A 27485-nucleotide genomic window follows, 5' to 3' on the forward strand; every position below is an offset into this window, starting at 1 on the left:
GCAGGTGGGATTGAGTTGTATCTGCCGTTGAAGTGACGGAGTAGAAACCGGAAATCGAAAGGGCGGTCGTGCGAGTGCTTCGATGGAAGAAAAAAGGTTTCCTGAACGACTGGCCCTGTTTATGTTTAAACATGGTAAACACATTAGCCTTAACTTGGCTGTTTCTCGACACTCAGTGTTTTCCTACATGCCTTTTTCACGTGAAATGAGGCGATTGAATACATGTATTAAACACTAAAAGAACTACAGCTGATGGAAATTTTAAATTTCTTATCTGGAGGCTGTGGATACAAACTTATTAATGACTCTAAAAGTATAAAAATCTAGAACGAAATCTTTTTAGAGTTGTTTAGCTTTTCATTTTTCTGGAATCGAAAGTCGAGATTGCAAAATTCAAGTGAAAAGCAAACCAACTGTGATTAACGCCTTAAACAAGTCAAGATACTGTTTTTCGTCCTACAACAAGTTGTATATCGTAAATATCATTCTTCTTGATGCCTTTCCCGGTGTCACTAATCGCGATGCCTTTCTCGATGCCTCCGTTGGTTAACATAGCAGTAAAAATATTGTTCCAGTCAAAGCGTTTGGAAAATTGCTTAACTTTTTGAGTAGCGAAGTATGACCTGGTAACATTTTGGCTTTACAACACGATTGTTTTTTGCAAGTTACAAAACGTAAATATAATTCTTCTTGGTGCCTTTCCGAATGCCACCGATGCTGGAAAGCGATGTATGCTGCACAACATCGATGTATGACATCCAAAATCGATGTATCCCAGATGAAATTGATATATTTTATAACGACTTGTATCATAACGCATAAAAATAACGTAATTAAACAAAACATTAATGTATCCACGTTCGGATATTTTGTCCGTAAAAAAACCTCGTAGAAACGAGCTCTGAAATCATTCTAAACGTCATTATCTCGTTTATAAGAGCACAATTAACACATATTATATGCGTTTTGATCGCGACGGGAAAACCAGCGAAATGTCGTCCTGAACTTGATGGGGAGAACGGCAACGCTAACACCGCAAGTCGAAATAGAATCGTGTCCAGATTATCCGCGCGTTTTCCCCTTCTGAATTTGGCGGGAGACGACGGCTACATCGGTCCCAGCTTCCCTCTGCCACTCCAGTCGCAGTCGCCCCGAAAACTTCCACTCTAATATGACACTTGTGAGAGACGAGAGACGGAAAGCAGTATGTATCATCTTCCTAAACCAGATGAGCCCACGACATACCAGCGGCATCTTGTATGAGTATCCGCAGGTTACAATATGCTTCCGCTTATTCTTGTTGAAGCGTAGTCAGACCGTCACTAGATCATGGCTACCAGCTCATCGCAGTTAATCCTGAGATGCTATCGCTGTTAGTTATTTTCTCTAATCAGGAGCTAGACCAAAGTAAGTCTTTATCTCATTTACATTTACGATGTTTACCTTTTGTCTGTATTATTGTGCAATCGCTACAGTTTTAGTTAGGTTAATGTCGCATTTCGCAACGCGTTTTTCATAGCATAGTTTCTGTTGTATTTTACTTTAGTTCGAACCACAAAACCTCACTCGCTACTTCGATCAAATATAAATACGTCCCTGCACTGTCTTCTACAATTATTAAAGACATCTTCACATTATATGTGCGTTCGAATTGTCTACTCAGCCGCTCGGGTAACTTTTTGAGGTTTCAGTGTACACTATCGGTTTCAATTTTGGTGATTGTTCATTGTTATTGCTTTGAAAGCGCTTAAACCAGGGGTAAATTTTGAAGCTGAAATGAAAGAAGGGAAACGAGAGGTATCAAACAGAACATTTTTCTAAAGAGTTTTTTTTTCGGCGACGGAGATCGGGAGTTGTGGTCCAATATCACATATCTGCGTCTATGTTCGTCTAAAAGAAAGTTAGCTTTACTGATATTGGGCATTTGAGGAGGTTGTATCGAACAACCTGTCCACTGTACAGGATTCTTAATGCCTTTGAAATGGGGGAAAGTTATATCAAACGACAGGAAGGGGAGCTTCAAGCTCTTCAAGCTATTTTCACGGACAACTTCCGCGATTTGAGATTAGAGGTAATTTATTTATTAAAGAGTAACTGACTCCGAAATTTTCCTTTTCTTTGTCCCAATACATACCTCTTAGGTCAAAGAATCCTGAATGAGCAAATAAACGATATATTATGCAAAACCAAATTTTCTACAATTTTTTTTGACGCTTAATCGACGGCCAATTTGAAAACGAGTTTGATTCAAGTCACATGTGTGTAAGGCAGTAAAAAGCGTCATGTCAAGACCTGAAAGTAACAACATCGCCCTCGCTGTCCAGCCACTGCCGAAATTTACCAGTGGAAAAAAAATAAGATTTGTTCCATTGTGATATAGGCCACCATTTAGAGACTATGAAATACGAAGTGAGAAATAAAATAATGATGGTTGAATAGTTGAAACGCAACAAATCGCATGTCTGCATTCAGAGCCACAGGTAATTTGCACACCATTCCAAACAGCTGTAAAAAATATATATATTCTCATAATTTTTTCCTCTTAACCATCATTGCATCCTATACTCAAAGAAATATTTTTTAGTCCATGCTGAAAAGTATTTGACTTTAGGTTTTGTCCAGTGTATGTCACTGTGACCACAGGCCCATCAGTTCTGGAGTGAGCGTGACTAAGCACAAAGTATTTTTGCATATTATGGGAGGTAGTTGTCTGGTTTCATGAACAAAACTCTTCTTCCACCTTCTGGAAATTTACAAGAATTATTCTTTTTCATTTTATTTTTTTTAAATGGAGACTAGTGAGCAGCACAAAGTAAGACTTCTTGCCGTTGTAATTTTTTGTTAATTTCTTTTGATGCGTTTCATCTCTAACTAAGAGTTCTCTAGGAATGATTGCAGCAGCATATATAGCACATTCGCTTGTCTAAGTTTAATTGACTCCCAGTGAAAGTGTATAATAACAGAAACATGCTGTAAACAGATGTTGCAAGAAATGCCTTGTTATGAGCGCCACACTCTCGCGTTGTTTCTCATTTGCGACCAGAAACATGATGAAATCAATCCTGTCAGAAAGGTTACTTGTTTCAAAAATGCACCTCTGTCATCTGAGTGGGCAGTAAATTACTCATGCTAGTTTATTTTAAATAGAATAAGCCGACAGCCTGAGAGGCACAAGTCATGGGACCACCTAGCTTTCACCATCTAAAATGCAGTGCTTTGGTAAAAAAGGGAAACAAGTCAGCGACAAACTCGTGCTATGGAAATAACGTGCACGTAATGTTTTTCAAATTGTGACCCGAAATGTATTTATATATATATATATATATATATATATATGTATATATATATATATATATATATATATATATATATATATATAACTAACTGCAGACAGTACTGTTTCGGCCTTCTGGGCCTCATCAGTGTAGTACTGAGGCCATATAGCCACCCCAAGTGATCGCACACATGTGGGATCATCTAAGCCATGCCAGAGTGCTCAAACTAGAAAAACTAGTGAGCATGCATATTGCTAGCAGCAATGACTCATCCTAGTAGAGTGCTCAATTTGGACATGAAAGCAAAGCTTTGTATGCCAAAGAGCTATATAACTATATATAGGAAGTCTACAAGTCGATTTTCGCGTGGAACAGTGCTCAATACGTTGAAGCAGAGCAGAATAAATATTATGAGAGGGAAAAAGGGACGCAACTACATTTCCCGACAAGCCTGTTTCGTGAATCGCTTCACTCTTCAGGGGTTTAATGAAAGAATATTCATATGACTATCGTGTATATACTAGGAAAATTTGCATAATACGCGGTAAACTTAAAAACTTTAAAGTTCAGCTGTTGCGTAGCAACGCCTTGTTTCTGTGTCGGCATGGAGATACGAGTTCGTTACGCTTATTTAGTGATGAGAGGTCGGGTCGGTAAATTATCAGGAATTTTTTTTTTCTTGGCCGCTGTGATTGATATGTGGACTATATGTTGAAAAGCTCACGAGAAAAAGTACAGTGTTAGAGCAATGAGTACTTTATGCTTATTGAATAGGAACGAAAATGCATGGCTTGCCAATATGGCTACCACTAATGCTCTTTTGCGTGGTCACAGTGTGTGTTGAAAATAACATTTTTATGTTATTCTGAAATTGCAGCAAAAGCATCTTTTCTTTTTTTCCCAATTTAAGTGGTCCTTATTATGTAGCTTAAAGAACCTAGAGAAATTTCAAGTTCTAAAGATATTTTTGATGCAAAGAGAGTTCAAATGATACATGAGAATGAAAATACTAAGACTTTCAGAACAAAGTTTATTGAGAAAGTGGAGATCTCTGGCAACTGGGTAAAATTTACTGGCTAAATTGCAATAGCTTGGGCTCTTTTTTGTTCAGTGATGGAGTGAATATTGAGTATGTCCTCCCCTTAGCCTAACACTGATCTGTTGTTACTACATTTCTTAATGAAAATCCTGCATTAACTAACATAGTGTTTGTCTGTCAATAAGGCCTGATGAACCTGTGAAGGTTTGTTTAAAGTTGACTCCATTTCAAAGTGTTGTAGCCAAGGAGGTCTATGCCAAAGTTGATTTGATCTGATGCATTATGCTATGGACTATCCTAATCGTTAAGTATACAGACTCCTTTGAATTTGTTTACAATTTCAAGGAGATAAGGGACAAAAACAAAAACAAAGCATTTAAAATATGCAGTGTAGGAATCCCAAGTGATTCCAGATTAAGAGAATCTTTTGGCTGAGGTTCGATTTCTTGTTACTTCTTACTTTTTTTTCATCATTATATAGAGAGTATTCTTCAATTTTTTTTACAGAACTCTTCTGAAACCTGTTCCCAAAGACAAGTCAACAAATATTTGGATGTGCAGTGATTACATATATGTAAGCGGTTCTAATTGTGTGGTAGCCCATTATTAGTATGTAGTCTAATATGAGGTATTAAGTCTAAGTATGAAGTAGAAAGTATGTTGTCTAAAAGTGTATGCACCTTTCCGTTATTTGGATTATAGTATGCTTAACTATTTAACTCCCAGAAGTGCTTATCATGTAACTTCTCCCTATAAATTATTCCTACATTTTTCAGCAAACAGGTAATGAGAATACTCAAACTTATCAGGTAGAAGTTAATAGTCTTAATCTAACACCAAATTCTATTGACTTATTTACAAGGAAATGTGTAGCAGCTATAGAGGGGAGAATTAGCAATCAGATCTTGGGGGTTAAATGATTAAGGGTAGTTTAGATATCATGCCTGTGTAACATGGTTAGTCAGTTATGTTGTGAGTGCATGTTGTTCAACGGCCAATTGGGTTCATTTTTATGTTGAAAAAAGTTGTCTAATTTGCAATATTTTATGTGGGATTACATGTTTCTTCAACAGATGGGGATTATGTCTCTCAAATTTTGTCACACTTTTGATCAACCGATTAAAGGACTTGGTGTCCTCCATTTTTATACCGCATTCATACTGTCTTGTAATTAACAAATCAAACTCCCACTTCTAATGTCGTAAATCAATATTTGATGACAAAAAAAGGGATTCCACTTGGTCTATTACTATTCTATATCATGGAAGTTTCACTAAGTTTTGAATAAAAAAGGCACCCACTGAGGGCTGGGAAGGCAGAAAAGATAATATATTGCTGATTCTTGGATCATGATGGGTTGCTCTCTGTCATTTTTAGGAGTCCATAGCTGTTTATATGCAATGGTGAAGGTATTTCAGAGGAAGATGTTAAATCTTTCAAAAATTCGCTTTTTGGCAACATTCATTAATAAAATGATTTCCATAAAAACAATTTTGGTTGCTTCCCCCATCTCCTCGCAACCCCCCCTCCCTTCCACAAAAAAGCAAAACAAAACCCTCCTATCAATGGGAAGACATTTCATGTCAAAGTACATGAACTAGGAAGTAAGGTAAACAGTTAGATTGCAACTTTTGCATTTGCTAGCTTGGTATGCTAATTCCTCCGCTGATTAAAACAGTCAAGAGCAATAGAATAAAGAAACTGATATCAGGAAGCAGAAATGATTTACTACAAAGTTGCTGGGATTTGGTAACTGACAAATCAGGTTCATTATTATTTTAGTCTATTGCTCAGCTCAGAACTGAACATCTCTTATTTGAACTGAGCTGAAATATTGATATGGAAACCCTCCATATTGTAAATAACATCTTGAAACCCTTGATATTTAGTCACCACACTTATTACTGCAAAGTTGAACGTTAGACTTAAATGCTGCAAATAATGTAAATAAAGTTGATCTCAACAAAATCACTTCAACTTGGTCACTGCTAACTTAAGGATTACACATATTCGGGAGTTACAGAAAATTTGCTGGTTGCTGATTAGCGATTTTTGTATAGAATTTAGTGCCCAAATATATTTTTCACTTGCCATGGCAACCAAAACGGTTGCAACTTGGAGCACTGCTGTCATATACTACTCCTATGCTACAGTGTCTTTTTAAGTCTTTCTCAAATTAGTTGCATAACCTGGAAACCACACATTCGTTAATAAAGTAGCGTAATTTTTAGGCCAACCCTTAAACTCCGAGAAGTGATCCACCTGTAACTTCTCCCCATGGTATCTGTACATTACTCAGCAAACAGGAAATGAGAATACTGAAACTTATCAAGTAACAGATATCCTGATCCAACACAAAATTACTTTAACCAACTTGCACTTGAAGGACATGTGTAGCAGCTAGAGGGAAGAATTAACAATTGGATACATGTATGATGAGAGTTAAAAGGGCTAGTGGAGATTAATTCATGGTTGCATTGGTTTTGCTTACCCTAACCATAAGATGGTCAACATCATATTTGTGACTTTCAGATTGTTTTTTTTTCTTTTAATTAGTCTTTACATGTATACTTAAGTTTAAACAATTTGACTCCTTTTGGTCAGTAATTTTTTTTTGTCAGCATTCTGCTTCGCTTCTTTCATTTTGCTCAGGTTCACATTGTTCAGAGGAAATGGACTTGAATTTCAGAGCCAATGGCATTCGCTTAAGGAGGCTCGAAAGGGTTTTTCGTTCTTGCAGTGTTTATGAAACGATGGAAGATTACAAAGAAGGATATCTAATGGGGTGGGCAAACTATATGTCTCCTTGCAACTCTATTCCTGGGCTATACTTTGAGAGTACTCGTGACGTCATATCAGTTACCATGGCAACGCACAAGGTCCACAAAAACGTCCACTAAATTTTAGTTTTTGTAAATTATCTGAAAAACTAATTCGGTGACCTACCATTTTTATTTCTTTGTTGGAAAGTTCCCTAAATTCTTTAACTTTTCACACAGTATGGAAAAAATTTATCCAGTAGAATTAAATATATTTAAAGAAAATGCGACTTATGGCTTACAGAAAATTCCAGTAGATAATTTTTCCCGAAACTTTTATATTTGAAGTGCCATCGTGAATGGTGCGTGCATGCAAAAAATCAAGATAGGTCACCGAACAAAATTTCGAGCTAGAAACAAATGTATTTCGCAGATTTTATTTCCGGTTCGCGCAATTTCAAGCAACATTTAACTTCCGGTGTGCTGATTTTGATTCATTCAGCTGACGCGTGCATCTTAGTTGCGGCGCGTGCATCTAAAAACCCTTTCGAGCCTCCTTAAGTTCAATTTATTTATCAGTCAGTTGTTGATGTTGATCATTGTTATTGTGAAAGTTGCTTTCTTAAATTTCACATACTGCCTCACAGGTTATAGTTCTGCAGTAAGCACATCATGTTCAAACATGTCTTCACCAACACAACAAACCACAGTTATCACTTTATGATAAAATGATGGCCGACAAGCGTGAAGAAGAAGAGAGACTCCAAACTGCTGAGTGTCAAAGACTGCAGATGGAGATTGAAGCTAACAAAGAGCGAGAAGAAAATGAGGTAAAAATAAAATTTGTCCCCCAAAGTTTCTGTAAAGTTAGGATTATTTTGCATGCTTTTGTAGGCTATATCTGTAACATTATATTCGTCATTAATGTGATCCTTAAAATATAAGGGTGTGTCAACTGGAACGAATCTTCAACTCTTTCTCTCACAAGATCTCAGTAGTTATTCTCCTCACTGTCTACTATGCATTTTTATGATGTGAGGTTGGAGAATTATATCAGATTGGATCAACTAATAATCTCCTAATTTACATTTTTATTTATTCTCATCACTTGTCTGCGTGCTTTTGAATTGATAATGTAAGGAGAAATTCTTTCTGGGTCACACATGGGAGTTAAAGTGTGAAGATGCTTGGAGGGAGAGAATAGGTAAATTTCGTCAACATTAGTGTTTTAGCCAATGATTTTCTCTTATACTGATATTTATTTAGAAACCTGAAATAGAAGAAGAACTACAGAGGAGAGATGAAGCTATGAAAGAGAGCAAACGACGGAAAAATGTTGTTATTCTAGTAAGGATTCTTTTATTGAGTTAGCTTTATTTTAGAGCGAAAAAAATCACAACAGGCAATCAAGAGAAAGGAAAATACCTTGAAGAGTCTTGGAGAACTCAGAGTAAAAATAAGCAAACCGTCTAAAGTGCGGAAAAAACGTTGGCGACCAAGTCGTGATTGAGGTCAATTTTGCATCTGATTGGTTTAGAGAGTGGCGCGAGTTTTCTGGACCAATCACAGAGCAGAGTAAAGCAGAACCGATGCAATCCCGGATTATGTTGGACACTCAATGAAAAATTTCTCTGCTAAGCTTGAGACTATGTGCGCTTTACTAAATTACTAGGAAAATAACGCCAAGACAGATCCAGCGGCTCAGAGTGCAAAAACAATAGATCCTGACACCGGCTCAACGAAGGAAGTGCCAGTTCAAAGAAAAAGATCTGGGAGTTCCACGGCACCCACACAAGCTTTCCCGTCGCCCAAGAAAACAGAGAGAATGCCTCCTGGCTACAATGTCATGAGACGAAGGCGGAGCTCTAAAAGGCTGGGTAATGAATCCTTCACAGGGACACGAGTGATCCACTTCACCATCAGAGGGAAGCATATCGTACATTGTGGAAAATGCCTTGGTAAATATTACTTGACTGAGTAGGAGGGCCAGATGGGAAACTACAGTATTTGGCTCCAATTCATGACGCACAGACCGAGGGGAGTGAGTTCTGTGCGTCATTACCGAAGGCAAATATTTCCTCTTCTCCCTTCTTGAACGAAATAAGCCTGTACTAAGCTAAGTCTGAACCAAGCTAGGAGGCCTATCCAGCCGTAGCTTATGCCGGTTTTCATAGCAAGAAGCGACTAGGATTAGTACTATCCCACCCAATTTTGTTGACTTTCAAAAATTTACTAGTGCTTGTTAACACCAAATTGCACTCAAAAACATGTTGTTACCTATACAAACTGTGCTTCAACCTACATGGGAGGCGATTAAACACAAATGAGACGGGCGCGTACGGAACGACCACCTTGCCAAAGTACTTTTTTAAAAAGAACTTGGCCAGCAGCCATCCCACTCTGGTCCCACAATCGGTTTTAAATTAACGCCCAGATGTTGGCAAGGTTGAGGAAGCGAAGTTCACTGGCAGTTGAAGTGCTGCTCAAGGGCTGGATTATCATTTAGGTGGTAAAAGCATCTCGTGCAAGTATTGATTCTTGCAGGATAGACTTTCCAGGCTCTCTTGTTCAAGGAAGGAGCGTGAATTGAAGCTATTTTGTTCTTGTTTCAGGTCAGGGATCATCTGGTTCTAAAGTTTACAGTGGCATGAACATCACCACGGGAGATCTTGTGGTAGTGTGTGAATGGATTTTGTCGTCCCTTCATGCAGGACCTCAGATGCGACGCACGCTGAGTATCACTGAGAACCAGCAACAAGATCCACAAGCTAGGCTCATGAAACAGGTCTTGTTATTCATTCATCTACTTCAAGTTTTTATTCTGTGATTTATTTAAAGTTTAGAACACAACTGACGCGGGAACGGGTTATGCTTATGCAATTTTATTTTATGTTATGCAATTTTTTTGTTTTGTCAATAAATTATTGTTTTGTTGTTTGTATTGTTTTCTTTTTTGTTTTTATCTCGTTTTGTTCCATTTCTTACTAAAGGGTATTTCCTTCCAAAACAATTATCACACGACGCAAAATTACAGATTTCCAGCGAAATTAAAAATAATTCTGATTTTTTTGTGCACTGTTTTCACTCTTAGGTGTTCAGTATAAAGCAGGAGACTTTGTGCTTAATCAAACGCCTCAGTCATCCAAACCTGACACACTATTTAGCCGTTAATGTCCAGGAAGAATCTCCTACTGTCAAAGTCCAGGTATTTGTAAGTGTAAAGTATTCTAAATATAAAGTAAAGCAAGATTTATAATCTTATTACCCTTTATTTTTAAAGAAATCTCGCCTATTCAGCTCAAGATTGCGAGGAAAAGGATTAATTTGGTATACTCCGGATAAAGAAGTCTTGATATCGGCCCCATCCAAGCTTTTGAGTATTCTTTCGAAAACGCATAGGGCCGATTATATAAACAAAGTTTACCTGAAAGCTACTAGAAGAAGAGTGTTGATTTAATAAAATTTTAATCAATTTTTTATAATACCCCTAATCTGTGGAACTTGTATGAGGCGGTCATCCTGCAATTCCCCGCGGGTGAATGCTTAGTACAGATTCGACTGTAGCTCCAACCATTAGAATGGATTTCCCCACCCAAGCCCTTCCCCTACTTTTGTAATATAAACTTTTACCAGGGCGTGAATTTTCCCAAAACTATGCCTTATTTTCTCCCTTTATAAATTAATTAATTATTGTTTTTTTCCTTTAGGTTTTGTCAGAATACGTTGGTGGTGGCGATCTCAGTTTGCACCTCAGAAAAGGAGGGATGCCTGTGGCTCAGCTACGAGAATACACTCAGCAACTTGTGGAAGCCTTATGCTATCTTCACAGCGGGGCTGTGGTCCATAAGGACTTGAAAGTGAGTGAATCAGAGAGGTGCTTTTTTATTATTCATTACACATTCGTCTTGAAATCGTCAATTTTTCTTGATATCCCTGTTGCTCTAGATTCACTCCTTCCGTTTCATTTGCAGTTATCTAGTTGCCGCCTTGACTCTGACGGAAATATTCGACTGGCCGATTACAGTGTTGGGAAAAGGTGAGTTTTCTTTAGTAGCTAGAGTTTATAAAAATTCGTTTTCACATAGCAGATCTGTTGACTATTTGTACCAAAGATTCAACTCAATATAAATCGCCCTTTCTTAAGTGGTACGCATATTTTTTTCAAACAAATTCCTGCAAATGATGAACAGTTAATTAAAAACTTTTAGATTTTACCAAAGGATCCCACCGGTTGAAATATTACCTCCCATTTTTTTGCCATAAGAAACATCTTAGTTTTCCAGTATTTTTTTTTTCTTTAGTTCATTCTTAGTTTCATTTTTTTGTTCCTGTATGTAATGGTTATTACAGATGCAGTATCTTTAGGGACGAAAGATTCCAAACTCATTGGAGCACCCTGCTGAAGTCAAGGTTAACTTTGCCTCATTTCTCTATACCACCTCCCATTTCCCTTCCCTCTTCCCCTCCCCCCGCATGGCCACGCCTATCTCGGCTCCCAGTGACGCCAGCGACGTAAATTGATGCTGCATTGCCCAGTGTTGGATCAGTTTGATTTTACGCCCGTCAAAGAAACAGCGTAGTTGTTGCAAGAACTAAGAAGTTTCCTTAAGGTAGAGATGAGATTGAATATGTTCAAACAATATTTAAGGTTGTCGGATCTATGCCAAATGTATGGTGGGAATGTGAAAGAAACACAGAGTAACGCTGCAGACGGAACCAAAAAAATAACTTCTGGTTGCGGGAAGAAAGGAGATGTCTACAATTTGGTAAGGGAGAGCTTCGTGAAATCTTGTTCATGGGCCTTTGAAAGGCATGGGTATCTCCGTTTTTCTTTCCTTAGCTTCATCCCCAATTTTGTGTGACACAATTTATCTTGAGCCACGCTTTCCTTGCGCGTGAAAATGCTTTCAATTCGGGGTATGACAAAGAAAGGCGGAAGGCGCGAAACAGGTACGAAGCTGCAAACAAAACTGAGGGCGGAGCTTAGGGTTTGGGTTAGGGTTAGGGTTAGGTTAAAATCCAAGCAGCAAAAAAAGGGAAAAATGAACTGAAACACGCAAACATGCATACAAAAAGGGTAGGCTCAGCTTTATTTAATCCAACATAGAAGAGGCAACGAGGACGCTGAACCCACTTGAGATTATTCAAGATTTTAACACTAAGACAATTTTTCCCCCAAGGGCCTACTTGTTCTCTCTTTGGCTGTCGGAGATGTAATTGGCTTTGGAGACGTGAAAGAAATATCTCCTTCATTGCCGTCGGATTTGCGAGACTTCCTTTTCTAGTAAGTAACAGCTCTGAATTCTAACAGGCTGGACTCATTTTTCACGCATACCAAACTCCAACAATTCGCTATTATTTTGCAATAGTAATTTAGCGCGCTAGCACAACTTGTGAGAAATGGTGGTGAAAAAGTTCATGCAAGAAATTGATTCTCAACGAAGAGTATGAATACGTGCTTTTATAATCATCCTTCTTCGCAGTTGCTTAAAGACCGTTAAAAGAGACCGGTGGTCCGCATCTCAGCTACGCGAACATTCATTTTTAACCTCTGTCATGTACGGTAGTTTAGCGAACGGTCAACAGGAAGTTGCAAAGAACAATGGAAAGGCAGGGAATGATGGGCCATCACACTTGGTTGACCAACCGGAACGCGAAGAGCTTCTACCTTGCGTCTCATTCATCTCGGGAGTTCCTGGACAATCCCGAGTAGAATGCGAATTTGAGAAGCTGCAGTTTCTCGGGAGAGGAGGTTTTGGAAGTGTCATTAAGGTACACTACGTTCATTGGTTGAAACACGTAAGAGCGTCAATATCCTGCGATGAAGAAATCGGTTTTTTTTTCGTCATATCTCGCGCTTTGTACAGTAAAATTCTGAGGCCTTATGAGGAGTTAAGCCACAGACCTTACATATGTGACACGCAATCGACATACTGCTAGAGTGAGCAATGTCGACAGCCTCGTGTGGGAAAATAGAATAGGAAAGATGCTGGAAGTCTTTAAACCTTGTACTGAAATAAAGGAAGACCCCACAAGTTCATACGCTATTCAGTTTTAATCTTTGTTGTTATTTTATTTATGCATTCTTTGTTTTTTGCAGTTACGAAATAAGCTGGACAACTGCTCTTACGCTGTGAAGCGGATTCCTTTGAATCCAAAGAGTACTCAGTTAAACAAGACGATCATACGAGAGGTACAGCTGATCAGCCGTCTGAATCACGAAAACGTCGTTAGGTACGCATTTAATGAAATCAGTACAGACGGAGTTCTTGTTTACGCAGAAATCGTGCGTACAGACTCGCAACAAACTTTGGTGGGACAAGTAAACACAGGGCGAATCGGGACGCATAGGAGAAGATTTGAAATTAAAAAGGCTCTGGCAAGAATTAAAGAAAAAATACCACTGAGTTAACATTTCGTTTAGTACAACCGTATTCCAGATCGCTAGATTTAAATATTTCACTTCAAGGAAAGAAGGACGAGGAAGTTGAATTATGATAGGGTAATTTTTATAGAGGGTAAATTTCGCTTGGTCCTCTGTTAAGCTAGTATTTTTTATACGTCTGTAGTAAGTTGGTTTTACAGGCTCCAATAATATTGCTAGTTTGGGAGGAAGAGTCGCATTAAGTTGGTGAAATGGTTGTCGTAAAGGAAATGTTGAAAATGTGCATTCTAAGGCGCTTTTAAAGGGAAACGGAGCGCAACGCATAATAAAACTGATATGTACTGTGCTTATCTATTACAGCTGTATTTTAGTGGGAGAACACTTAGCTCTCTAACCCGTCTACCAGCATTCCACTCTAGTTATCGACAACAGATAACCTAAATCGAATTTAGCATGACTTTTAAAAACCCCATCAGGCAGTGGGCAAACCAGTCGGCTATTGGTTGGCTATTGTCGAAGAGTTTAGCTCGAAACTACTAAAGAACAAATTTAACAGATGTCTTACAGCAAGACTCAAACGCGGAACCTCCGAGGCACGAGTCCAACCCGCTTACAACTCGCAGTTCACGCTGCCTTACTTCTAGTTACATTTTCCCTTCTGTAGATATTACAGTTCCTGGATCGAAATCGCTGAGGACGTAGAAGACTCCTGGTGGCAAGACGATGAAAAAGGGGATAACAAGGGGTTTAAAGGAAATATTGAGGTGTCGGTTCTTCAGTCTGGAGATCTTTTAGACACAGAGGTAAGGTAGTCTTGAAAAATATAATAATAATAATCATAAAAAAATTGAGTCGTAGTCGTGGCGCTTTTCCATTAAGTAACTGCTAACTAAGAGAGAAATCTGTTTTGATGCTTTACTTCTGCGACCTTGTCTTTCCTTCCGATAAGAGTGACTACACATCGCTTTAAGTGTGAAAATGGAGGGCTTTGCAAATCAAGAAACGTGGAAGTGGTTGAAGACATGGTTGGCTATGAGTATTCCTAGGTTTACGTGATAAACTACTCAAAATATTTTTGTCGAGCCTCCATGACAAACGCTGGTATGAAAACATATTTCGGTTGACATAAAACTGTAGTCTACTCTGCTTAGAACTCTCATTGTCTAACTGTAAAAACAAATAACAGAAACAGAAACAAAACAAAAAAAAATAATAAAAGAACAAAAAACAAGGGGCTAACAGAAATTTAAGAGTGCCCATGGCAGGATACGTTTTAGTATTGTTACACGCACTGAATACATTAGCTGACGCACGTGATCACAAGGTTACAGGATGCTTCGGAAACAGGCCGGCCTCATTTTTTTTTCTTTTTTCAAGTCCGAAGGTTCTGATGAAGGAGTGGAACGGCAGGAAACTGGAAACGAGTCCAGTGCAGAATACGTGAGACTGCAGTACTTGTACATCCAGATGGAGTACTGTGAGAAGAGCACCTTAAGGAACCTTATTGAAGAGGGCTTGCATGGAGATAAGGAGCGAATATGGAGGCTTTTCAGAGAGATCGTTGAGGGCCTGGTACACATTCACTCTCAGGTGATGCACAAGCGCTTAATCAGTATGTCACATGTGTGATGTAATCTGCTTAGATTTTCCTTAGTTAGAGCAATGTTCAATTGTCCTATATGAATTCGTCAATGGCGAAGCTCAACATCGGGCTCTTGTTAGAACAGTGCTAGCAGATCAGAACGTGAAATCCAAACGCCTTAGATTCGATTTCTCGTAGGTGACTCAGATGTTCTGCTGTTCCACGTACGGGGCAAAACGGAGAACATAACGCTTTCTTTATTTATCGCTTTTTTCTCTTTACTGAACAGGGTATTATTCACCGGGATCTTAAGCCCGTAAACTTGTTCCTAGATTTTCGCGGCCGCATCAAAATAGGCGACTTTGGCCTCGCAACCACGCACGGCGTGACACGCGGAGGCATGGGCACTGACAACCCAGATTCTATCGCCAGTGGTCAGTCTCCCAAGATGAACTCAAGCTCTAAGGAGAGTATGACAGGCGAAGTTGGTTCGACGCTGTATGCGGCTCCGGAGTTGAAAAAACGGTCTGGCGGTCGAGTGAAGTACAGTCAAAAGGTTGACTTGTATAGTTTAGGGATTATCTTCTTTGAGATGTGTTACAAGCCTTTCAAAACTTCGATGGAGAGGGTTAAAGTTTTGGGCAATTTACGAACGGTAATTGTATGTTTACCCGTGCACTACACGCATGTAAGAACAGAAGAAATTTGTAAGTTTCCCGTCCACAAGGAGAGATCAAAATAGCCAAAAGGGCGTTCTTGTGATCTACTTTCTAATGTTTTAACGTGAAGATGCTCCTCATTTTGTTTATATTCACTTTTCTGAGCCTAAATTGAAAAGGATGTAGAATTATGCAGAGGCGACAAAGTCGTCGGTGTTTTCACTCTTGAGCATTAATAACGCTTTTCATCGACTCTTGTTCTGTTTGTTTCCTAATTAGGAAGGAATCATCTTCCCAACTGATTTTGACCACGAGGGCCTCGCCAAGGAAACGATCTTCCTTAAGTTGCTCCTCAAACATACCCCTGAGGAACGCCCTACCTCACAAGAACTACTTCAAAACCCCTATGTCCCGCCTAAGACAAGAGATAGTCAGTTGGACGAAGTGCTCAAACATACGCTCGCTGTACGAACTCTACTCGCTTCCAGCGTGTGGTGAAGGCCATGTTCTCGCAGAAAGTTTCTTTTGTTGGAGACGTAACTTAAGATATTGAAATGTACATGAGACAGTTTTCTGGTTACTAACGCTTTCATGAACCGTTTAAACGGATAGTAAACGGTTTTGCAGTTTAAACGGAAAAGCGTTAGTGTCCGTTTTCCCATGGAGGGTCACAAATAGTATATTAGCACAAACCACCCAGTAAAAATTATAATAAGCCAGTTGATTATTTCTTATTCCTTTTGGCGGTCTTATCTTACAGGTATAATTTAGCACGCGTGACACCTTTTTTACTTAGAGGTGACTTTAGGTGTAAACATGTAGTACTTTTCATCTTCCGCATAGAATTTGTAATCAGATAACTTGTACGGCTAGCACGTAGCTCTTTTAGGGGCGGTACCTTGAGTACGCCCTTTCGAATTTTGTGTTTATTCTGCTGTTACGCAAGAGCCTTCAAGGACTATTTTCTATTAAGATATCTTTTCAAGTATGATTTTAATTCCGTCAGTAAGTTTATTATAATTTTTATATCGTCAATCTTGTTTTTGTTTTGCCCGAACTTGACCGTAAGACCAAGAGATTTAAGTTAGAAAGACATTTTGTAAAGCGTAGACATCGCGAAGGTATCTACTTAGTATGCGAACTCCGCTCTACGTAGTTTAGTTTGATTCGATAGTTAAGTGTAAAAACATGACGAAGGTTAGAGATTGACAGCTCAGTAAGTGTCACCTTTATAAGTGGTGACCCACACTTTTCTAGAGAGATCAGAGCTAGTTACCGTTGTAATAACTTTAATAATAAAAGAGAGAATAAAAGAAATAACCAACTGAACGACGAGTGCTAGGAAATTAATTTCTATTGTTGTCGCTGGCCCGCAAGTTGTAACTATGACCACTAAATGCTGTTTTCAGCTTGAGGAAGTTAATGGGGTGGTCTTTTTTAGTCATCTTCTGAATATATTTGCAGCAGAGCTGAGTTCGTCTTTCTTTCAAGCCGCTAAGGTTGGTAGTATTAAGGGCACCCAAGTAACTATGGCACGGATAGATAATATGTTGTGCCCTTTTTTGAATTGACTCAAGCCTATTTGAAAGAAATTCGGGAATATCCTGCCAGATTTGTGCACCATACTCTAGTATGGGTCAAAAAAACCTTTGACGATTCCTTCTTTACAAACACCCACTTTTTAAAGAATGCTCAGGGAATAAAAGCGTTTCGAAGCTTTTTTCGATATGTAATTAATATGCTCGTTATACTTTAAATTATTAATGATTATAATACCGAGTAATTTACAAGTTGTCACACATTCAACGGTGTTGTTACCTCGGACAATTGGTCTTGTAGTAAAATTATCATTTTGCTTGAAGTTAATTAACATTTCTTTGCATTTTTTCGGGTTTAATTTCATATTGTGTGGTATAGAAAACTTGTGAATATCATTAACAGCTACATTTAGTAAGCTAATACCGTTTCTTGGCTGGATTTCTAATGCTGTGGTATTATCAACGAATTTAATCCTCAAATGCCATTCACGCAAAAGATTGTTGGTCATTACAGCAAACAAAATCTCACCCAGTTTCGTCCCTGGGAGACTTCCAATCAGAAAGAGTTACTTAGAAAAAAGAAATCAAAATGTTTTGACTTTTTGTCAATGTGAAGGTAGAGGTCGTTTAAGAAAATTTAACTCTTAAGAGCGCAAAAGATGCTACTAAAAACGCCTCGCAATGATATATGGTTACTTTCCCTCATCTGTTTCTTTTTCTCTCAGGTTGACCTGCCTGGTGCTGTTTTGCGCAACATGTCCGCAATGCTTGATCTGATTGCAAGTCGGGACGCACTTGATGCTTGCTTTGCAACCATTGTGGATAAAACCCCGCGTTACAAGAAATACCTTGAGCGCGTTTGCGACGACATTCGAAACCTTAAAGTATCCAAGAAAGAACCAGTAGTGTTCGTCTGTGGTGTAAAAGATGAAATGTTCAAAATATCTTTCCAGTTGAAATTTTTCTACGAATATACGCCCTTATGTCAAAGCTGCACTTTTGTGCCACTCGTTAGATTAGCACAGAATGGGTCACGCAATCCTTGTGTTGGTATACAGTGACATAAGCCATGCAACTTATGTTATGGCAGCCATTATTACAGAATGCTAAATGTGCCAAATGATGCTTATGTACGTGGTTACTAGAACCGTAAAAAAAGCCAGTCTTGAAGACTTTAAAAGTAATAGTTTTGTACAACAGTCCAAGAGATGGACGATTAAATGAATGATAAAGTAATGATTCATCTCTCGATTCTTCAATGTTGTGTGCTTTTGGTTAAAATCAGTTTGTGACAATCAGAGTCGGTAAAAGCCTCCTGTACAAACTCTGTGTCTCGCTCATTTTGAAATTTGATACAATCTCGTCAAGGACGTCTTACGACGTCTTAGTCGGCTCCATACGATTCGAGAAATACGCAGCTTTGCTTAGGGCCTGTTTACATGGAGGTGGGGGACCCCAAGTAGGTGAGGTAACCCGCCCAGCCGTGGTCGAAAAATAGCCCGCGTTTACAACTAATACTCTAATGACGCATTGGTGTGGGTCATACGACGCGTACCTGAGATACTTAAAAGAGTTTTACAGCGAGTCCTGCGATCACGATGATGCTCTCTTGCTCTGAGGTCAGGTTCTCTTTTTGCTGACATATACACTACTCCATTAAAGGCTGTTTTTTCGCTTTTTTTCTTGTTTTGTTTTGTTTTGTTTTTTTTTTGGGGGGGGGGGGGGCGGGCGATGTGGCTTATATCAAAGTGGTAATACGTAAACGTAAATTCTGGGCTGCATTGCATGTTGCCGTCAGGCCTCAACCGTCTAACTCGCCTGTCAGCATGTCAGATGACCTCTTTGAATGGTTCCTTGCAGGACTTAACGGCAAATTCCTGGTTTCACTGGTAGCACTTTTTCAGCTTTTTAGTTTAAAAGGCATCTCTGACGAGCTGTTGCTGATGTTGAAGACTGTAGGTCGGATTGAGTTGCATCTGCCGTTGAAGTGACGGAGTTGAAACCGGAAATCGATAGGGCGGTCGTGGGAGCGCTTGGATGGAAGTATGCGGTATGGAGCCAACGACAGATGAGGCGGCAGCTTCTAAAGTGACAGTGGAGTCGGGCCAGAATGAGAATAGCTTGTTTGTTGCGTTAGTTGCTGACTATATTCATTTTCTCTGATGATGTGGTAGTGAAGGTAAGGTAATTGGTGCGGTTGCACTTATATTTATGTTGCAGTTTATTCGATGGCGCCTGACTTTCTCTCGAGGTTAATACCTATGACTGCAAAACTTCATTTCGTTTCCTTCTGCAAGCCATACCTCACTTTCTGGTCGTCTTTTAGCTACACTGTGAGACGAACACCCGGTGCACTTTTGCGCTGGAAATTTCCCCTGATTTACTCAAGATACGTACACTTCAGGAGACACTAAATATTTCCAGCCACAGCAAGGGTACCTTCACAAATGCCAACTGCCTTATAAACAGCGCACCGATACTTAAATTGACGCCCAGTTATGGCAGGTGTGACAATTAAGGGCACTTCACTGTGACTACTCTTTACAAATTACTCTAGATCGTTAGCTGCTGCTTGCATGATAGCATCGGGCTCATTCAGTAACGCCTCTGCATAAGTGACCATGTCTCTGAATGTACTCGAAGGAATCACATCAGTGAGAACATCGAATTCATCGGCTTCAACTGCGAGACCTTTTGGGCTTTGGATGTCAAAACGCAAGGGTGTGGCCTCCTTCGCTTTCTCCTCGTAACTGCGCATGCAAGACGAGAGGGCAGTGACGCTACTGCTAACGAGAGGGCACAGCATATCTGTGAAGAATCGCTTTAGAAGGGACTTTTTTTTTTACCTGGAAGCAAGTTTTGTGGTAGTTATAACTGAGGGAAAAGGCGGTGTAAGCATTTTCCAACCTTACGCTCCTTCCCTGTATAAAGCTTTGAAGAAGAACTCTGCTTTTCGGACTTCGAAATGCTGTCGTCAGGCCGCCATCTTTGTGACTGACGCCATCAACCATTTTTATCGATCTCAATCTTTGGCATGTAGTGCAGCCATTCAATAGGGTTTAGTTCTAATCCGCCGGCCATTCCCGCATGTTTGCGGGTGTACTTAGACATCTTGTCTCTTAACTCCTCTTCTTTGTGCTTGACGAAAAATTTGGTAAATTTTAATTTTTTTTTTCTGATTCCTTTTCCATTTCATCCCATTTCTTTTTGAAAAGAGCAGACTTCTGGTTAAATTCTTCCTCGCTTTCGCAGTCGTTTTTGCAGCCATCTTCCCTTATCGTTCGCCCACCTAAATTATCGACCACTATGATCTTTCTCTGCTGAACAGGGAAGTTAAGTTCTGCCAATTTATTTTGGATATTTCCCTGAACGTGCTCTAGCCCCAGAAGACGAATGATGTTGGTTGTTTCTTAAAGAATTCCTTTAAACTGAGCGCTTCGTCCTAATTGGAACCAAGCTTGTGTATGCCTCTTAGCTGAGTGTTCGTTTGTGCTCTTTCGATTACAACCATGTTTAAATTTTTGACTACGTTTATAACTAAGATATGGAGCCAATAATACCTTATAAACTTTTTCTAATGTCTTAAACACTACTACCCTTCTTTCTCTGTTTATGTTGCCATGACGGTTAGATAATTTAATCACTCACCGATATTAATTACGTCCTCTTTAGTTTTTTTTTTCTTCCGAGTTCCTTTTTCTTTCTGTGAGTCTTCTTCTCTAATGGTCTCAATGGAGGTATCTCATAGACGTGAAATGACCATAAAATTTAGCTATTAGGCGTAAAAATTTACAGATTTTAACCAATAGTCGTAAAAAAGCTAAACGTAAAAAGATTTCCGGTGACAGCATTAGAATTATCTTGATGCTAACCGTTAGCCGTTAATTGGCCAAAATTGTAACTGTTAGCCTCTTCTAACGGATTACGCACTTTCCTCCGGGAAAACAGGATCGGGAAAAGCCATGTACTTACGCTCGCAAAAGAATCCAAGAAAGTGGCTTTTACTTGGGGTAGGAGAGAACAGACACGTCATCACAGTGGAATGTGCTGCACATAAAATTAATCACTTTAGAGCAACCCTGAAACGTGAAAATGTGCGATGTGTGATTAGCTTACTCGCATGTATCTTAACTTTGTAGTGTGGAAGTTTGGAAGTGTGGAAATCTGGAAATATACAAACGAGTCTTTACCCTACTCGCATTTATCTTAACTTGGTAGTGTGGAAGTGTGGTAGTTTGGAAATCTGTTAATATGCAAATGAGTCTCTCCTTACTCTCGGTAGAGTGTGGAAGTGTGGAAATCTGGAAACATGCAAATTAGTCAATCGTCCGCCATCTTGAACTTCGAACTTCACGTGAACATACGGCGTGGAAAGCATAAAAACTTATTTAAACACCCCGTTTAGTGATCGATCAAGCTCTCATTGCTATATTTTGAACAACCGAACCTCAATTTACGGGTAATTTTAAGTTATGTACCCTGAAGTTGAACAGATTGTTATTCAGTAACGGTAAGAGATCACCCGCGACGATAATTTTACCTTTCACAGATGTTTTTGGAGCAAGATAAAGGCGAGAAAGCTCTATTTTCAAGGGTTTTTTTCGCTTTTAACAGAGGCATTTATAAGAACTATGCTTTAAGAACCCAGCAAATACAATCTGAATGAATAAGTAAGTCTTGATCGATGCATGTGGCTACCAGTTGTGTTGCATCTGAATAAACAATCATGCGCAAAACGGCAGTGCCTTACAATTCGTGGCTCGTTTTAATTTCTTGTAGTGACGTTTATATCAACACTTTAGTAAATTACATCGTATGACTCTGAACTTATGCTTCTTTTCTTCAACATGTAACTCTTCTCTTTCCTCATTTTTGTGGCCAAATTGTTTACTGATCTTGTAAACAGGAGTTGGTGTGTGAATGTTGCCATCATTAGTCATACTGGCGAGCTACACACGTAATCTTTTAACGAGAGTGCTATATTTAATTCACAAAGATAACTTAAATAGTACACAAAAATTAGTATACTTTTAGCCCATTTACACCAAAGCTTAAAAATCTTCTAAAGTTGTTTGTTGAACACGGTTTGATTTTTTTTCTTCGTAGAAACTACTTGACCTAAAATTTTCTTTACTTAAAATGAAGCACATTGGAAATGCAGGTTAGCAAGTACTTGAATCACGTGGAAAAATGAAGTTTTTTCAGTTCTCCGTTTACGATTTTCATCCTGTAAAAACCAGTTTAACAAAACATGTTTTGCCGGTGTGAATAACGTATTTCAATCCCAGTCACTTATCACCTCTTCACTCGACTGGGTTTTCCACTAGTGTGTGACTCTCTTTTAGTAGAATGCCACTTTGTAATATTCAGGCAGCAACTAGCAATTTACATTGCTGGGAATTGATTAGGAAGTAATGATTTACCAAGCTGCTTAGAAAAGTTGTTTCAAATTTTTTTTGTGAATGATACAGATTTATTTACAACACAAGGGAAAATTAAACGCTACAGCAGGTTATGAAGTCTGAACCAAACATAAGTAACAAATGTTGTAATATCAACAGGTTATCTATACACATGAGTAAAACACGTTTCATTCAGGCATATTGTTTTTTTTTAAATATCATTGCCTGAATAAATTTATATCACGATTTTTCTTTCTTTTTAAGTGACTCCCTTTATGGAAGAGATGATTCTTAGCCATGTCTCTCTCATTATTTCTGTTGAGAGTTGAACAAATTCAACGCAACCTGACTCATATAAAACTCCCGAAACAAAGTTGCATGATGAAATGTGGATTGAATAAAGCCAGAGACCCTCTTTCTTGGAATGACTGATACTGGCTATGACGAAAAATAGTCTGAACAATTATGGATTGAAGCTCCTTGCTTGTCAGCTTCTTTTTAAGACTATGGCAAATGCAGCAAGAAGTAAGGCAGATGGTGACATTTTGTTTAGTAATACCACATAATTGATGAAAACATTCAATTCTTTATGCGACCTGGCAAATTCCTGTTCTATGCCACAATGGAACAAGTAGAAAGCAAGTTAACACACTTAATTCATCAAGAGACTTTGCTTCAGGAACTCTATATGCAAGTCAGGTTGCATTTAATTTTTCCAACTCTCAACAAAAGTAATAAGGAAGACATGGCTGAGAATTATCTCTTCCACAATCAATGGCGTCACTTCAAAAGAAAGAAATATAAATTATTTAGCCAATGATTTTTATAAAAATCAATATGCCTGAATGAAACGTGTTTTACTCATGCACGCTTCCAAAAGACTCATTTGCATATTTGCAGATTTCAACACTTCCACACTTCCACACTTCCACACTGCCAAGTTAAGATAAATGTAAGGTAAAGACTTATTAGCATATTTGCATATTTCCAAATTTCCACACCAACAAGTCAAGAGACACTTTTTCACACTTCAAGGTTACTCTAAGGTGATTAATTTTATGTGCAGCACATTCCATTGTGATGAAGTGTTCTGTGCTCTTCTACCCCAAGTAAAAGCCAAGAAAGGGGGTGACTCCACTCCCTAAAACGCATGTAAAAAAATGGAAAATTTTAATTGAAAGATTACACTTAATTTTATTTGATTGGTTCCGCATAAGTGACCGCTCAATACAGGTGGAGGAAAATCCACACAAGCCTTTAGATTTCAGTAAAGGGTGACCACGACCGCTTAGCTGAGGTAAATTTTACAGGACCTTATCAATCCTAGTAGCCCCTGCGCTTTATGGGTGGAACTCCACCCATCATTTCCGTCAGTCTCGACGAGTATTGTGTTACTTCCAATTCTTTTCAAATTTGCTGTGAATGACGTCTAAATGTCAAGCGAATCATGCAGCGAGCAAAAATTTCGGGACTTTCAAAAGCCGACCGCTTAATACTAGGTGACCGCTTTATACGATGCGCCTAATAAACGGTCCAACTATAAAAGTCTTTTCACTTACTATCTTCCATAACTGCAGCTAAACCAAAATGTCAATCAAAAATTGGAAACTTGCACCACGTTTCCTGAATACTCCATACACGGGATCTTCCACGTTTAAGTTAAAGTGTTCTAGAGATGTAAAGTTTTCTAGTTGAAAAGGGGCCTATTTCTATTGTTTAAAGTTCTTAAGACTGAAACACATTTTCACAAAGGAAGAAAGTGGACCATGCTTCGTCAAATTCCACATGAGGCAAACTTTCTTTGAGCAGTTTTCTCCCTCGATTTGACAAACTTTTTTTTTGGGTGAAAGAGATAAAAAACTCGCCTTCAATAACATTGAACGCATGCTGTAGTTGATGAGTAACTTGAGCTTCGTATAGGCTTGGATCACTCGTATAAATAGTGACAGTCCAATCAGTGCATCCTAAGGACCTTAAAAGAACTTAGGGGAGAAACAACTGCATCGAGAGAACGGCTTGGAGCAGGTAAACGGCAGTACAAAATTTGTTTGTTTTGTTTTGTTGTTGTTGTTTTTTCCATAAAAGTGGTCGAGAGGGTGGCAAGAGTATTTTAAACCAATCGCTGAATGAATTAAAGAAAAGGCATTGCAATCCCGTGTTGCCTTCGACGCTCAGTGGAAAACTGCACCGAGCGATCTAAAGATATTAGTTGAAGTTGAGCCTTAAAAATGATTTATTTTCAGTTTTAAACAACAATTGATTTGGCTTCGTCTAGAACGTCAACGTCACCAGTTTTATTTCGATTTCATCTTCGGTTATACTATAACACTACAGGCCGGAGTTGCTCTTAGGATAACTGGATAAAGCTATCCAGTGGAAAGGGCAGTGCGATTTGTTGACACAATTATTAATCGGTTACGAATATATGAAAGTCATATATTAACACAATTACTAATCTGTTGGTTAGTGTTATCTACCCGGTGAACAACTGGGCCCAATATATAAAGACTGAATGAAGAGACTAGCTTAATAAGTTATAAATTTAGCAGGCATTTTCGTCTTGCTTAATTACTTCAAATCACATACAACTTGCTTTCAAACAAGGGCTATTCATACCGTTTATGCTCCTTGGGATTGAATCACATTTTCACAGAGGAAGAAAGTGGACCATGCTTTGTCAAATTCTACTTGAGGCAAACATTCTCTGAGAAGTCTTCTCCCTCGATTTGACAAACTTTTGTCTTGGGTGAAAGAAATAAAGAACTCGCCTTCAATAACATTGAACGCATGCTGTAGTTGATGAATAACTTGAGCTTCGTATAGGCTTGGATCACTCGTATAAATAGTGACAGTCCAATCAATGCATCCTACCCTTGGTGTCAGAGCGCCAAAACTGACAGATCTGTGAATACCATCTTCGCCACATTTGTCGACAGCGAAATAAAAATCTTGACCGATTTCATGTTGGAAATGATCGATGTTTGATCGCGAAGCCTCCATGGGAATCCAGTCAAGCACAATGGAGTTATCGGGGAACAATTTCTGCGCAACAGGGCTTGAAAAGATTGTGTCACAGAGGTACTCTTTCGTACAAGGCTCTATGAGATCTGAAAAATTAACTTTAAGAGAATTTAGCGCCAAAAGACTCCTATTTACAGCAGATGTCCTAATAATTGTCATCTGTGTAATTTCTCTTGCGGGGGAAGGACACGCTGTGGATGCGAATATCTCTCGCTGTACATTCGGGTATTGTCTTCGCACGAATTCGCTCATTGCTTCTGATAGCCGTTTGTAAACACCCTGACCACGAAACTCCAGTAATGTCCTGGCGGCCTGTCGAACTGCTGTTCTTCCATCGTTAACAACCGAGCACTGAACCAGTCCAACAAGTTTTTCGCTCGTGTGAGCTAACATCACGGCGACGTTGTCCATTTGCATCCAGTTATGAAATCTGACTGGAAGATAGTCTTGGCCATCATAAACACCCTCTGATAGTATTAGGATCTCGTCCAAATCGCTGGTTTGAGCAAGGCGGAATATCAGCTCAGTACTCATATCTTATCTCTCTTTGTAGCACAGCTTTAGGGTTAGTCAGTCTTCCCAAGGCAACGAGTGATCATATCACTGCACTTGAAAGGGTGTCGTCATTACCACGACAAAGACGACTTTATTCTTTTTGTTATGCTGCGTTCAGTGACGCGTTTATTGTACGCAAGTCGCTTTTCCAGAAGGAATGAAACTAACGGATAGCATCACAAAATCTGATTGCCTGTTTTTTTCTCTCTTTTTTTCCGAAAGATTATTGCTGACGATTAAATTGCAACCAGAACATCTTTTTTATTAAATAAACCTCCAAAATTTTCCATTGTAATAAGATTCCGTGGGCTGAAACTTTTTACACATGCGACATAATTATCATTACTTAGTTATGTTTACGTTTCAAGCTTTTTTTAGTTTGTGAATTAATTCCAGTTGGTTAGATTTCTTAATCATCTGTCAATTCTCCGGCGCCATTTACTTGATAATATTCTGTATATTGAGTCTCTCTATCACCAGGACAATTAAATCAAGTATCTATGTTTTAAAATCCTTTTGACTGTGAACATGTAAAAAACATATAGGTGAACTGCAGATAAAGACGTGAATATGAAAGCGATCCTCGCATTAATGATCACTACTTGATCAGAAGTGAAAATAAGCCCCGAAAAAAATTCAGGCCTGTGTGGAATTTGAACCCATGACCTTTGCGATACTGGTGCAGTGCTCTGCCAATCGAGCTAAAAGCCAACCAGGACCTTGTCATTTCGTTGGTTCCAAATAAACCCGTGATATGACGAATAAATGGCTGTGAATATATGTAATTAATTATGTGAACTGCGGATAAAGACGTAAATATGAAAGCGATCTTTGCAGTAGTGAACACTACTTAAGCAGTCGTGAAAATAAGTCGTGAAGAAATAAGAAAAAAAAATTCAGGCCTGAACGGGATTTAAACCCTATGACCTCTGCGACACCGGTGTAGTGTTCTACCAACTGAACTAAGAAGCTGGTCCGAATTAAACCCGTGAAGTGATGAATTTGTGACTGTGATTATATGAAAGTCATATATGTGAACTGCGAATAAAGAATTGAATATAATAGCGATTTTTTTTTTTCTTCAGGCCTTATTTTTACTACTGCTCAAGTAGTGTTCATTTCTGCCAATTCTCTTAAATCCTTTTGTTAAGCCAGGCGAGAACTCAGCTTAGGGATTAATCGTCCATTTCTGAGATTAGTTTACGTGGAAATTGCGGAGGGCAGGAAGATCGCATGATTTTACTTCAAAGGATGAGATAATTTTTTTTAC

General features: G+C 38.8%; 2 protein-coding genes across 2 annotated transcripts; one reads left to right on the plus strand and one right to left on the minus strand.

The window, feature by feature from the left end:
- Positions 1-1278: 1278 nt before the first annotated feature.
- LOC131789629 (eIF-2-alpha kinase GCN2-like) lies at positions 1279-17014 on the plus strand. Its single transcript, XM_066160214.1, has 17 exons — positions 1279-1407; positions 4822-4888; positions 7721-7903; positions 8340-8420; positions 8746-9031; positions 9686-9858; positions 10165-10278; positions 10781-10930; positions 11045-11109; positions 11722-11839; positions 12254-12357; positions 12557-12845; positions 13174-13307; positions 14123-14261; positions 14836-15048; positions 15330-15695; positions 15979-17014. Exons 3-17 carry the CDS (start codon positions 7802-7804, stop codon positions 16195-16197), a joined length of 2553 nt encoding a protein of 850 aa, XP_066016311.1. The 5' UTR covers positions 1279-1407; positions 4822-4888; positions 7721-7801; the 3' UTR covers positions 16198-17014.
- An 8234-nt stretch (positions 17015-25248) lies between these two features.
- On the minus strand, positions 25249-26194 carry LOC131789585 (histidine N-acetyltransferase-like). Its single transcript, XM_059106741.2, has one exon. The coding sequence runs from the start codon at positions 26192-26194 to the stop codon at positions 25259-25261; it is 936 nt and encodes a 311-aa protein (XP_058962724.1). The 3' UTR covers positions 25249-25258.
- Positions 26195-27485: the final 1291 nt, after the last annotated feature.

The sequence above is a fragment of the Pocillopora verrucosa genome, chromosome 13 (assembly GCF_036669915.1).
Source record: "Pocillopora verrucosa isolate sample1 chromosome 13, ASM3666991v2, whole genome shotgun sequence".
NCBI classification, from domain to species: Eukaryota; Metazoa; Cnidaria; class Anthozoa; order Scleractinia; family Pocilloporidae; genus Pocillopora; species Pocillopora verrucosa.